General features: G+C 42.1%; 2 protein-coding genes across 9 annotated transcripts in view; both read left to right on the top strand.

Moving 5' to 3' along the window:
* Positions 1 to 76: 76 nt before the first annotated feature.
* On the top strand, positions 77 to 9,025 carry EXTL2 (exostosin like glycosyltransferase 2). 5 transcript variants are annotated; one of them, XR_005702123.2, is made up of 6 exons: positions 91 to 279; positions 2,084 to 2,155; positions 4,069 to 4,496; positions 5,021 to 5,121; positions 5,801 to 5,871; positions 6,456 to 6,524. XR_005702123.2 is itself a non-coding variant. In XM_040072412.1 (5 exons), the coding sequence occupies exons 2-5, from the start codon at positions 2,151 to 2,153 to the stop codon at positions 6,945 to 6,947; spliced, it is 996 nt and encodes a 331-aa protein (XP_039928346.1). In that variant the 5' UTR covers positions 77 to 279; positions 2,087 to 2,150; the 3' UTR covers positions 6,948 to 9,025. The 5 variants fall into 5 exon arrangements, 4 of the variants coding, with proteins under 4 accessions (XP_039928346.1, XP_039928345.1, XP_039928347.1 ...); XM_040072412.1 differs by lacking the exon at positions 5,021 to 5,121 and having other exon boundaries at positions 77 to 279; positions 2,087 to 2,155; positions 6,456 to 9,025; XM_040072411.1 differs by lacking the exon at positions 5,021 to 5,121 and having other exon boundaries at positions 77 to 279; positions 6,456 to 9,025.
* Positions 9,026 to 11,522: 2,497 nt separating this feature from the next.
* The window catches only part of CDC14A (cell division cycle 14A), a 51,998-nt gene continuing 51,576 nt past the window's right edge, over positions 11,523 to 11,944 (top strand). For 3 of the 4 annotated variants that reach the window (XM_040072408.1, XM_040072410.1, XM_040072407.1), the window contains exon 1: positions 11,810 to 11,940. In XM_040072408.1, the coding sequence (XP_039928342.1) occupies positions 11,835 to 11,940 (106 nt within the window). In that variant the 5' untranslated portion in view covers positions 11,810 to 11,834. Of the gene's footprint in view, positions 11,941 to 11,944 lie in introns of all 4 variants that reach the window. The other variant, XM_040072409.2, reaches the window with a different exon arrangement.

Below are 11,944 nucleotides of genomic sequence, written 5' to 3'. Positions count from 1 at the left end.
CGCCGCAGGAGCCTGGACTACAACCCGGAGCCTGCCGGGAGGAAGCGCAGGGACGCGCCGCAGGAAGCGGGGCGCGGCGCTGCCGCGGTCCCGTACGGCCGCCCCTGAGTCACCGGAGCGAGTTGTGCGGGGCCGAGCGGCGGGGCCGGGCCGGTACCTCCTCCGCCCTGCCCTGCCGTGCTGCCGGTGACCCCTGCGGAAGCACAGCCCGGCCAGGGGAAGCGGCGATAGCGGCGCCTGCGGAACGTGAGCGAAGTTGTGGGCGAGAGGCGGCGAGCGGTACGTGCCGTGCGCTGCGGTGCTGTGCGATGCTGTACTGTGCTGTGCGGTGCTGTGCGATGCTGTGCTATGCTGTGCGGTGCTGTACTATACTGTGCCGTGCTGTACCATGCTGTGCCATACCCTGCCGTGCCGTGCTGTACCCTGCTGTGCTGTGCAGTACCATGCTATGCCGTCCTGTACCATGCTGTGCCGTGCTGTACCCTGCTGTGCCATACTGTGCCGTGCCTGTACCATGCTGTGCCATACTGTGCCGTGCCGTGCCGTACGCTGCTATGCCGTGCTGCTGCTTGGCTGCACCCAGCTACTGCGGGGTGCTGTTAAGAGGTGCTGCCCGCCGAGGGAGGGGCCCCATTCGGGAGCTCTTTTCTCGGAACGAGGATTAACATACGGGTCTTTGATGTAGGGATTTTATTTTCGTCAGTTTTCTCTGTAGGTAGTATTGTATGATTTTTAAAAACGGGTCGGTCTGGCATTGCAATTTCATGATTCAATTGGCAGAACTTATCTGCATTTGCTTGTTGGAAAGTGCCGTGATGCTAATTTAAAAACACCTAAATAGACATTTATTTTGAGAATATATAATAATATTATCCTTGCCTATAGCTGCACCTATTGTAAACGTGAGAAGGTATGGTAAGCAAAATCTCATAAACAGCAAACAGTATTTATATTTTCGTTTCAAGTATGCTTTTAAAGTTTAATTAATCGTTACAATAGCACTGGTAAGTGTTGCAACTAGGTTGCAGACTGCTGAAAGAGGATCTTCTGTTCACTTTTTCAAAAGCACATTTGATAGGGATATAGTGGACCTCATAAATGCTGTGTTGCCACTGCTGCTAATAATTTTTAGAAGTCAAGCATGCTATAAAATGAAGCAACCAGAACAAGCAATTAGCTTCTGGAAATCGTTTCAGTGACCTCTTGTCACAAAGTAGTAGTAAGATTTGATCTCAGATTTGGGAAGACCTGTATATGTGGGTATGTTCAGACTGGTGTACACACAAATGACAAATCTATAGTTTTAAGAAACAAATTTGTATAGCTTAAACAAATTACTCTTACAGAATTTCACAGACGTTCAGTTATTCAACGAGTTCAATAAATTCTTGTTCTCTGAGTTTTCGTTGTACCATTTTCAAATCAAAATTTACAGCACTTTGGTTGTTAAGCCAGTTCTAAAGGAACAAAAATCCTTTCAGCAACCTAGGAGCACAGCTTTCTTGTATTGCTGTCCTGTATCCTGCATATCCTTCTTTTATGTGCTTGCACTCCTATTTTTCAAGCTGCCAAACCCCATGGGAAGACCAGAATGCTGTGTCTTAAACCTCTGATACAACTGATAATCTTAGTGAAAGCAGAGTGTGAAGGGGATAACCCAGAAAATGAAATATTATTGGGATAAAATTTTATTTTATTTGCGTGACTGTGGGAGCCAAATATATATTTTAGTGGTGTCTGGTGAGCAAAGGAACAGCAGTCAGGTTCTAGAGACCTACTTGTGTCTCCGTAGCTGAACTTAAGGATGGAACACACAGACATTGCACTGGCACAGAGCAGCAATTTTACAACCAGAGAAACACTGTTCTTTTCTTTTTAACCATCTGGTGTAATGACTTCTTTCTGGAGCGTTCATTAAAAAGCAGACCTAAATATTCAGCTGAGCAATAGGAAAAGGAATGGGATAATTGCCATGAATACATATATAAGTCAATAATTGAGAGGATCTTTTACTTGTAAAAGAATGCTGGGTAGCATGTAGATAACTGCTGATCTCCAGTAATAGAGTCCCTTTAATTTCCAGCAGATTCAAAGATCACAAATAACTGCCCTGTAAAAACAAGCTGGGAAAACAATCCTACGTGGCAACAATGAGGTAAGTTGCGAGGCGTTTTAAACTAAAATAATTTACTTTCAGATTTTCAAGCATGGTATTTGCACTTTGGAAAAAAAAAAATTCAAAATTCTGTGAAAAAAACCCACACAGATACTCTCTCAAAAACTGTACTTGTTTGGCTGTCCTGGATCACTGAATTTGATCAGTATTCCCTGCTGAAAACCTAGAAATTACTCACAGAGTTGCATGAATAATATGCATAGATGAGTAATGGTATTACAATAATAAGTATAGGCGAGGTAGTAGCAAGCTTAGAATGTTCATCTTCTATTCAATTCATACGAATCTTGCAAGTAAAGAAGGAGAAAAGGAAAACCCTGTGAAGTGCAGCAAAGACAAATGCCAAACTCTGTACCTAGAATGGGGCAACCCTGGATGTGCAGACAGACTGGGGAACAAGAGGCTGGAGAGCAGTGCCACAGAAAGGGCCCTGGGGGTCCTGGTCACTGGCGAGCTGGACACGAGCCAGCAGAGTCCTGGCAGCCAGGAGGGACATCCCTGTCCTGGGGGCACCAGGCACAGCAGCACCCGCCTGGCAAAGGAGGGGATTGTCCTGCTCTGCTCTGGGGCAGCCTCACCTCATGGTGGTTCTCTGCGGTTTTATAAGGACACAGTGTAAGAAGGATATAAAGCTGTTGGTGTCCAAAGTGGAGCTATGAAGATGGAAGAGGGCCTTGAGGGAAACCGTCTGAGGAGTGGCTGAGGTCACTTGGTCTGTTCAGCCTGGAGAAGAAGGGTCTGTGTGGTCTCCCAGCTGTCTACAGCTTCCTAACTAGGGGAAGTGGAGGGGCAAAGCACTGATCTCTTGTCCCTGGTGATCTGTGACAGGTCTCGAGGGAATGGCATGAAGCTGTTTCAGGGGGTTTGGGTATTAGGAAATATCTAAGCATCTTAGCTAGAGGGTGGTTGGGCACTGGAAAGGCTTCCCAGGGAAATCGTCACAGCACCAAGCCTGATGTGCTTGGACAATGCCCTCAGGTGCATGGTGGGATTTGGGGCCTTTCCTGTGCAGAGCCAGGAGTTTGACTTCAGTGATCCTCGTGAGTCCTTTCCAGCTCAGGATATCCTGTCACGCTGAGGGGCCGTCTTTCTAGAAGCTGCTTTTTAAGAGCTTCTGTTTAGTTCCAAGTTCATGAGGATCCAGAAACCTCTGCCTTAAACTAAATCTGCACTCACAGCTGATAGGTGGCATCTGACATTGCCATTTTCTCAGGAGTTTTAGATGCATCAGTTCAGCTGTTGCTGAGATTGTTGCATTCCTGTATTGCTCCATTTGGCAGGCTTCTTTTGCTCCACCTGTACGTCATAACTTCAGTATGATCAGCATCACGTTTTCTGTACTGATTACCATTATCGAGCAGATATACAAACTATTGACAAAATGTCCAGCAAATCAGTTATAAAGATTGTTCCTTCTGTGGTGCCTGAGCAACAGAAAAAAAGTCAGGATTTTATTTCCTCCTTCCTGGCAGAGCTTTTGAGAAAGCACATTCTCTTCTTTTTGCTTCCCAGTTAAGGTAGAGCTCCTGCAATGCTAAAAACACTGAATCTCTGTATAAATTTGCTTTCTGCTTTCAGCTGGATAGACTTGATGAGGTACATAAATGTTCAATCAAAAATGTAGTAATAAGAAAATAGGAAACACTCTAAAGGACTACTCTAGATTTATTTTCACAAAACAATGAAATCCAAAGTTAACTGAAAAAAGTGAAAAGCAATTAAACACAGAAACACCTACCTTGATACTTGAAAGTAATTTGCCAAAGTGCTAAAGTCCTCCTTATTTACTTACTTAAATGAAAATGTCCTTAATATTTGGGGAGTTTTAATCAAGAGAGAAAATTCTCTGTACTTGGGTTTAATGACTTCCTTTCCTGTTACTTGTTTTAAAGGTGTTTTCACTTCTGTAAGCTTCCAGGAAGAGTTATGGGAATCCGCCTACTACGCTTCACCTCTGTGGTGATCATCGTCTTGCTTCTTGTGGCAGGTGCTTTAACAGCTTTGCTTCCCACTATCAAAGATGAAAAATTGCCCAATTCAAGAAGGGAACCAAAAACCCAGAGTCAGTCTGCCTTGGATTCATTCACTCTTATTATGCAGACGTACAATAGAACTGACTTACTGCTAAAGCTTTTAAATCATTATCAAGCAATCCCCCACCTACATAAAGTAATTGTTGTGTGGAACAACATTGGTGAGAAGACACCAGAGGAAATGTGGAATTCCTTGGGGCCTCATCCTGTCCCTGTTATCTTTAAAGTTCAAACTGTAAATCGTATGAGAAACAGACTGCAGAATTTCCCTGACCTGGAAACAAAAGGTAATCAGCAGTTCATATTGCTATTACTAATATTTTCATGTTTGAAATCTGAATGCTAAAAGAGAGATGGTTGAGTTGTACTGTGTAATGAATCAATGGATCTTTTGGACCACTTAATAGAGTGTGGTTAGTATAGAGGAAACCTGTGTTATGGTATCAGGCGCACACCCCCACCAGGCTGTCAGTGAAGAGTAAAGGAAAAGAAAGAGGAATGTCAAATGTGTTTCAAGGTCTTTTGCAACAGTTCATTTCCTTTGTGAGGCAGACGTAGGTAGTTCAGCTTCTCTTCCTTCTGTAGCATAAACTGAAATTCAAAATGCACGTATTTGTTGAGTGTCTGCACTAATCTGAATTTAAGTCATCTGGTAAAGACTTGATTTAGTCCATTCCTCTTAAGATAAGTTCTCAATCATGTTCTGCCCTTCCAAGAAACTCCCCTCCCTAGCTGTCTCAAATTACACACCCTTTTATTTAAGAGAACTTGCCCCAGTCTCTTGGGTATTCATCTAAATATTCTTCCTAAGCTCTTTCTAGGAGGTGTACAACAATAAATCCTGTTTGTTTCAAGTGGAAAAAACCCCCATATGTTGCATTACAGACCTGACCTTACTCATGATTAGTAAAGGTAATTGTATTTACTGCCCCTCCCTATCATTCCTACTAGTCCAGTGATTTCTAGGAAGACACTGGAGACTTCAGCTTCCCAAGTGTTTTACTTACTGTAGTAAAATCTGTGCTAACTGTAAATTTAAAAGTTTTAATGCATCTGCAGTTCAGATCCAAGAATATCCTTCCTTTTCTACTTCCTGGTAGTCTTTTGTCTAAAGGCAAAGAGTCTTCCTTCTGTAGTTAATAATACCATTTAATGTTGCCTGGGCAATTTAACTTGCTCACGTAGTGAGATGAGTAAAATTTTATACTAATAATCCTTTGTAAGTTTCATATGCTAAAGAAAATTATCTAACTCTATTTTAGTTGTGTCTTTACAAAAGATTAGTAGAATTTTAAGTTGCTTTGCCAAACACTCCCAAGCTTTCTAACACATATTTCTCCAGTTGAATTTTTGTAACAGCCTGGCAAATAATCTAAAACTTAGGGTTGCTTCCAGTTACCACAAAGCTGTAACCTTGCTTTAACTTTGAAATCTAGTTATGTTTTATCAATCTGCTTTCAAGGAATTGCAATTCAGCTTAATAGTTGTAGAAATTTTATATTTCATTTGTCAAATATTGTGCTGCATACAGTGCTCATGTATTTAACCTTTTGATCAATTAAAAGTTTTTCTCATTTTTTCCTCCCTTCAGCTGTTTTAATGATGGATGATGACACACTAGTCAGTGCTCATGACCTGGCTTTTGCCTTTTCCGTTTGGCAGGTAACGTTTTGCATCTTGGCAGGCAGCATTTGTGAGTTGCACTTGAGATTAATACTTTTGATTAGAGCAATAATGTATCATACTGTTTTACCTTGGTTTTCTAATTTTAAAGATAGATTTTAGGAAATTTGAAGTGTTGAACAGTAGAAACTGCAAAATGGTTCTTTAGTAGTATCTATATCTGTAATCTATAACTTTAACATTTTAACTCTTACTTTACAAAACCATGAAGTTGCTAACTGATGAATTTATTTAGAAGTGTATTAGTCTGTGTGTTTCATTTTGCAAAACACGAGAAATTGTCTGTAAAGTTATTTTCAGTGCCAAATGCACAGCTGCCAATTGTGGGTAGATGTTTTGCTGGCACTATGTGATTTGGAATGAGGCAGACTGTCAGTTTTGTGAAGCTGTATTTAATTGAAACATTTATGCAGAACAAAGGACCATATGCCAACAATTTAATTCTTTCCTGGCAATAATGTTGTCCTCCTTTCATTTAAAAAATGCATAAATCTCTCTAATGGACACACTTAAGTGAACCCCACACTGTGAAATACGTGTTGAATTTCTTTTTTTTCTTTCAGCAATTTCCAGAGCATATAGTGGGATTTGTTCCTAGAAAGCACATTTCTACTCCTTCAGGCGTGTACAGTTATGGCAGCTTTGAATTGCAGAACCCTGGATTTGGGAATGGAGATCAGTATTCTATGGTGCTTATCGGTGCAGCGTTTTTTCACAGAGGATATTTAGAAGACTTTCAACAGCAGCCAGAAGCAGTTTACGCCTTAATAGACGAAACTCAAAATTGTGATGATATTGCCATGAATTTTCTGGTAGCCAAGCGTACTGGGAAGCCTTCGGGAGTGTTTGTGAAGCCTGTCGACATAAGAAATTTAGAAAAAGACACTAACAGTGGCTATTCTGGAATGTGGCACCGAGCAGAGCATTTGTTACAGAGATCCTACTGTGTAAATAAACTGGTTAATATTTATGATGGCATGCCCTTAAAATATTCTAATATCATGATTTCTCAGTTTGGTTTTCCTAATTATGCCAATCACAAAAATAAAATGTAAGCCAACGATTTTAAGGTGTTAAATGTTAAACAATACTCAGTGAATTGTACTGAGTTCAAGGAGAGAAGAAGGTGTAATTACTGCATCTTGGCCATCCCTCTTTGTAGCCTCTGATTTTTCTCCACTAGGCTTTTTATGTATTTTCTTTCCATTCTAAGTAATTCACAAAGGTAAGTTTTGAGAAAACTTAAAGAATATATAGTCATGCTTACCTATGATAAAATCATCCTCTTTCCTTAAAGCCTGAAAAGCTACTCTAATTAATTAGGCCAGTTCTTCAGAAACATGCAGACAAAACCGCACTCCTACTCTTCAGATCTTAACGTTTGGACTTTTTGTCCCTGAATATACATATTCAGTCAAACGAGGTCTAGGCATTTTTTTGACAATTATATGTTGAGATGCTTCCTTGCCTTCCCACTCCTCACCTGCTCCTACCCGGTTTCCATGGAAGCTGTAGAAGAGCTACAGTGAACTGCTGGCCAAGTTTCTGGCCTCCTGTACAAAACCCCTTTGAAGTTTGTATATAAGCTACTCGGTGTTCTGAGATGTTCTTGAAGCTGCTATGAAAGCCAGAAGAGTACCTCACTTTAATCTCAGATAGTCCTAAACCATTGCCTACAGTATCTACTCCTGCTGAGTTAATGGAAAATGATCTCTGACGTGGCTTTTTTTTCTATTATTGATTTGCCTAGAGTTGCTGAAACACTGCAAGCAGCTGAAAGGTAAATCCTAGCGGTTGGAAATATAAGAAACATGAATACAGGAAATACGAAACTTAAATAAGCAGCCAGAAGAATTGGATGGAATGTTACTTATTAATATTCTCTTTAGTAGTTAATTTTATTTTGATATTTTGCATATACGTTGTTACAAACACGCACCCAGGAAAATCCTCAATTTGTTAAGAATTTATTTACACTTCCTAGTAAGAGCAGGGTGTTCAACATCTATTACAGTGTACATTTTGTTATTTTTTATGTCTACTTGTTTTTAATCTACTCTTTCAATGAGTATTTACTTTTTAGTTCCTTTTTTCGTCTGTTTTTGGTGGCTATGTCAACAGACTTAAAATGTACAGTAAATGAGTAAAGCATTATGAAAAAAAGCATTTTAAGGTACAGTGATATTTGACAGGGATGGACTATAATCAGTCTCTGAATTCCCTGACTTTATTTATAGCAAGAAACAGAGCTGTTGTTAATGGCTTTTGTTAGATTGGGACTCTGTAGTTCTCGAAACCTATTGACATAGGGCAAACCTTTTCTAATGGAGTTGCAGAAGTTGGGCTATTTTTGTGGTATGGAGGAGAGGATATAAGACAGTGATTTTCCTGGATCACAGAATCAGATTTGGCATCCAAAGCAGATTTAGTTTCACCTGCATCAGCTTTTGATTCTTAGAATCAGCTCAAAGGTAGCCGTGGGCAACCAGTCACAGCTAATACCTAGTACACAAATAGCATCTGCAGATAAGGTGTATAATTTTATCTTTTTTTATTAATAAGTTAGCTGATCAAAGAGTGAAAAATATGACAAGTTCTTTACAGCAGGGTGTGAGTCTTTGGGGGGAATGAAGGATTCTTTTTCCTTGTTCTATCAGTTTTATCTGTTCAGTGAAACTACTGTAAGATTTAAAGGGCAGAATCTTAACATGGCAATGTGAATTCTGATTAATTTTGTTGTAATAGTGAAAAGTAGTTTTTAATTATTGTGCTGTAGTGCTTAGTAGTATACGAACAGGTCTACGATCTTTCCAGAAATGCAAATTTCCCAGTGGTAGTTTACTGTATTTCATTTAATTACTTGTCTTCCGTGACTTCTGTTTCGTGCAGTATCAGCTAGAGTTGTGAAGACTCACAGTTGTTGTTAACCTTATTTTTGAAATATGAAATGAACTGTCAAGTCAGCCAAATCTTGGTATTGGGCTCTTTGTTGGAGCAAAAGAGTTGTTTTGGTTTTGGGGATTTTTTGTTGTTGTTGTTGTTCTTCTGTATCAGTGAAAGAATTAATAGAACAAGCTTTTAATGATGCTGTTAAATTTAATTTGCACCATTGTAAAATAAAATACAGAATGCAGACTTGTGATATATTTATTTTCAGATTATTGACCAGTTTTTCAGTGCTAAGATGTATAAAGTAAGCTCAGTTTGTATACTCATGAGCAGCAACAAGATTTCTTTTTTTAAAAAAATGTGTACTTGTTGGCACATACATTCATTTAATTTAGGTAAGGCTTACTTATGAAGGAAGAAAAGACATAAACCAACAACCTTAATCATTTAGTCTTAGCTAGCAAAGATATACAAAGATAAAACTTAAGCTCCAGCCTTAATCCATTGTACTTTGGAACCAAAAGGGGTTGTTTGCTTATTTTTTAAAAGTGGATTTTTTTTAATCTCTTGGTAGCTATAAAAATGCCTTAAGATTCTTTACTGAAAATACATCACCAAAAATTATATTTAAAACAAAATAATATGCATGTGGTTATTTCTTTTGAGAGATAATCCATATGTCACTTGGTAATATTTTAAAGTCTAAACAGAATCATCACCATCTCTGAATGTTCTGTTGAAATTACTGTTAAAGCAACACAGGATTTTAAACATGGTATCTAAAATATATATGGAAAACAATCCTTGATAAAAAATCAGGATATGGTGCTAAAATGATACAACAGCACAAGAAAATTGCTTCTTTACAAAAAAATGCCACGAGATGTCACTGCAGCCTTGATATTTGATCTCCAATGTTAAAACGAGTACATAGTATTAATTAGCATAACTAAGTTGTACTAGTTGAAAATATTCTTAAAACTAGCATTTTATGAAGTGAAATTCATTAAACTTACTAATAGCTATGAGACACAATACTGGCATTGAAAAAAACAGGTTATTTTGCAGGTATTTACAGGGAAGAAAGGTTAGTTTATTTCTGATGTTTACAAAGGCTGCAGCTAATTGCCACAAATGAGAACTCTTCTGCAATGAAGACTATTTTTAGCTTTGCAGAAGACGTACAAGCAGTATACAAAAATTTGATAGCTGAGCTTCAGTTTCTACTCATATTTTCCTCCTGGATTCACCAGTCTGGCTGGCTGGGTTTCCATATCTTGGGCTTTGACACAAACTACGGATTGTAGGTACTGGACAGTAGGCTATAGTCTGTTCCATCTCTCCTGTTGCCGAAGAGCTTTGCCAAAGCTGTTTCAAGTATGTTCATTTAAACTCCCCTGAAGCAGAGTGCAGCACTGACTTAGAAATGTGTTACACTGAACTGTAGTGAAAGTCTGAGTAAAAAAGGGCATCAAAAAAAACCTGGAGTTCTGGACCTGGATGTACCTTAGTACAGTCTCTCACACAGGATATAGTGCTCCTTATAGAACTGCTTGTAAATAAAAAAACTCCAGTGAAATACTTGATTTTGTTAAGGGTTACACACAAGCGAAAGTCCTAAAGAACAAGCTAAAGAAAAACAAACACCTTCCAACAACCTTTATTTAATTTGCTGCTACATAAGACTGCAGTCTCATTCTTGTAAGCACCTTGTATGGAGCAGTACTTATTACTGAAAATGAGGTTTTTCTCAGGTTTCAGAATCAGACACAAACAGGATCATATTTAGCACATTAGTTTTAGAGCTATTCCAAAAACGTTGAGAAAACGCAGTGCAGGAACATCGGCACAAAGCATTAGAATCGGCACAAAGAATAAATAAGCAAATACAAAAACAGCTGCACTCTCTTCCGTAGTCCTTCACCTGACTTGTAAAGCTTTAAAGATTATCCAGTGCTTATGACACCAGATTAAAAACTGAAGCGTCGGAAGTGTTTCACGCTCATGTTTAGCCTCATTAGCAGACACACCAGGATTAATTAGATGAACTGGTGGTTACAGTAGGTTATTTATAGTGTTAGGGAAAGCTGGTGATACTAATGCGGACCTCAGGGTTCCATATGGCTTTGTATTACATCTTTTAAAGGTGTTTCAAGCGTGGATTTTTTGTTTGGAGGAAGAGTGACTTTTTTTACCCCATTCTTTTCCCTCCTCAAGGAATCTTCTTTGCAACCTTTGCTTTAGTTTTAAACCTGAGTCCGCTCCGCCCGGCACCGCCGGGGCGGGAACCGGCGGCGGCAGGGGCCCTGGGGCGGGGCGCTCTCTGGGGCGGCCCCAGCTCATTGGCCAGGCGTAGCAGGGCGGCCTCTGATTGGTCAATCGGCTTGTCTGTCACGACTAAGGGTGTCCCAGGTAGCGCACTGGGCGCCCCGCCAGTTCCCCTGTGCCTGAGGCGGCCCCGCCGCTCCGCCCGCCCCCGTCCGGAGCCCGTCCGCGCTGCTGAGGCAGCGCTCCTGCTCAGCCCCGCTCCGAGTACGCGACACCCGCCCGGTGCCCGCGGGGCGCTCTGCCGCTGGCCGCCCCCGGGCGGGGAAAAGCAGCCCCAGTGCGGCGGGGCGCGGCGGCCCTGCCCGGGCAGGCGGGGCGGAGGGCGGGGCGGTGCCGGGCTCAGGGCCGCTGCCTGCCGGAGCAGGGGCGCTGGCGGGCCGGGGAGCAGGGGGAGCGCCGGGGGCCGGTCACTCGCAGCGTCAGCCCTGGGCCGGGCGACACAAAGGCTCCGTAACGCGGTTGCCGGAGCGCCGCCGGTCGCCTGGTAACCGCCCGCTGCCGCTTTATCCGGAGGCGTCTCCTGGCTGGGGGCGGGGTGGAGCCGGAGTCCCTGTGGGCGCTTGCCCGCCGTGTCCCGGCGCTCGTTCTCGGCTCCGCTCCCGTTCCTATGCTGGCTGCGGCCGCCGCGCTCGCAGCACCGCGGGCCCTGGCGGGCGGCCCCTCCGGGCAGCGGGTCGCGTCCCTGCGAGCGCGCCCCGGCCCCGCCGGCGCTGCCCCGGAGCGCCATGAGCTCGGAGCCGCCCCGCGCCTCGCTGTTCCGCGCCCTCTTTAAGATGGAGCCGCCGGCGGCCGCTTCCGAACTGCTGGGGGGAGCCTCGGAGTTCGTGAAAGGTGA

This window comes from Hirundo rustica, chromosome 9 (genome assembly GCF_015227805.2).
Source record: "Hirundo rustica isolate bHirRus1 chromosome 9, bHirRus1.pri.v3, whole genome shotgun sequence".
NCBI lineage: Eukaryota > Metazoa > Chordata > Aves > Passeriformes > Hirundinidae > Hirundo > Hirundo rustica.
Note: the sequence above shows the minus strand (reverse complement) of the source record. Positions and strands in the feature narration are given on the sequence as shown.

Excerpts from the sequence above, each read along its gene's own strand:
- EXTL2 (XM_040072412.1), top strand. Across the intron at positions 4,497-5,800 it reads CCCTGACCTGGAAACAAAAG|CTGTTTTAATGATGGATGAT; the intron begins GTAATCAGCAGT and ends TCCTCCCTTCAG. Across the intron at positions 5,872-6,455 it reads TTGCCTTTTCCGTTTGGCAG|CAATTTCCAGAGCATATAGT; the intron begins GTAACGTTTTGC and ends TTTTTCTTTCAG.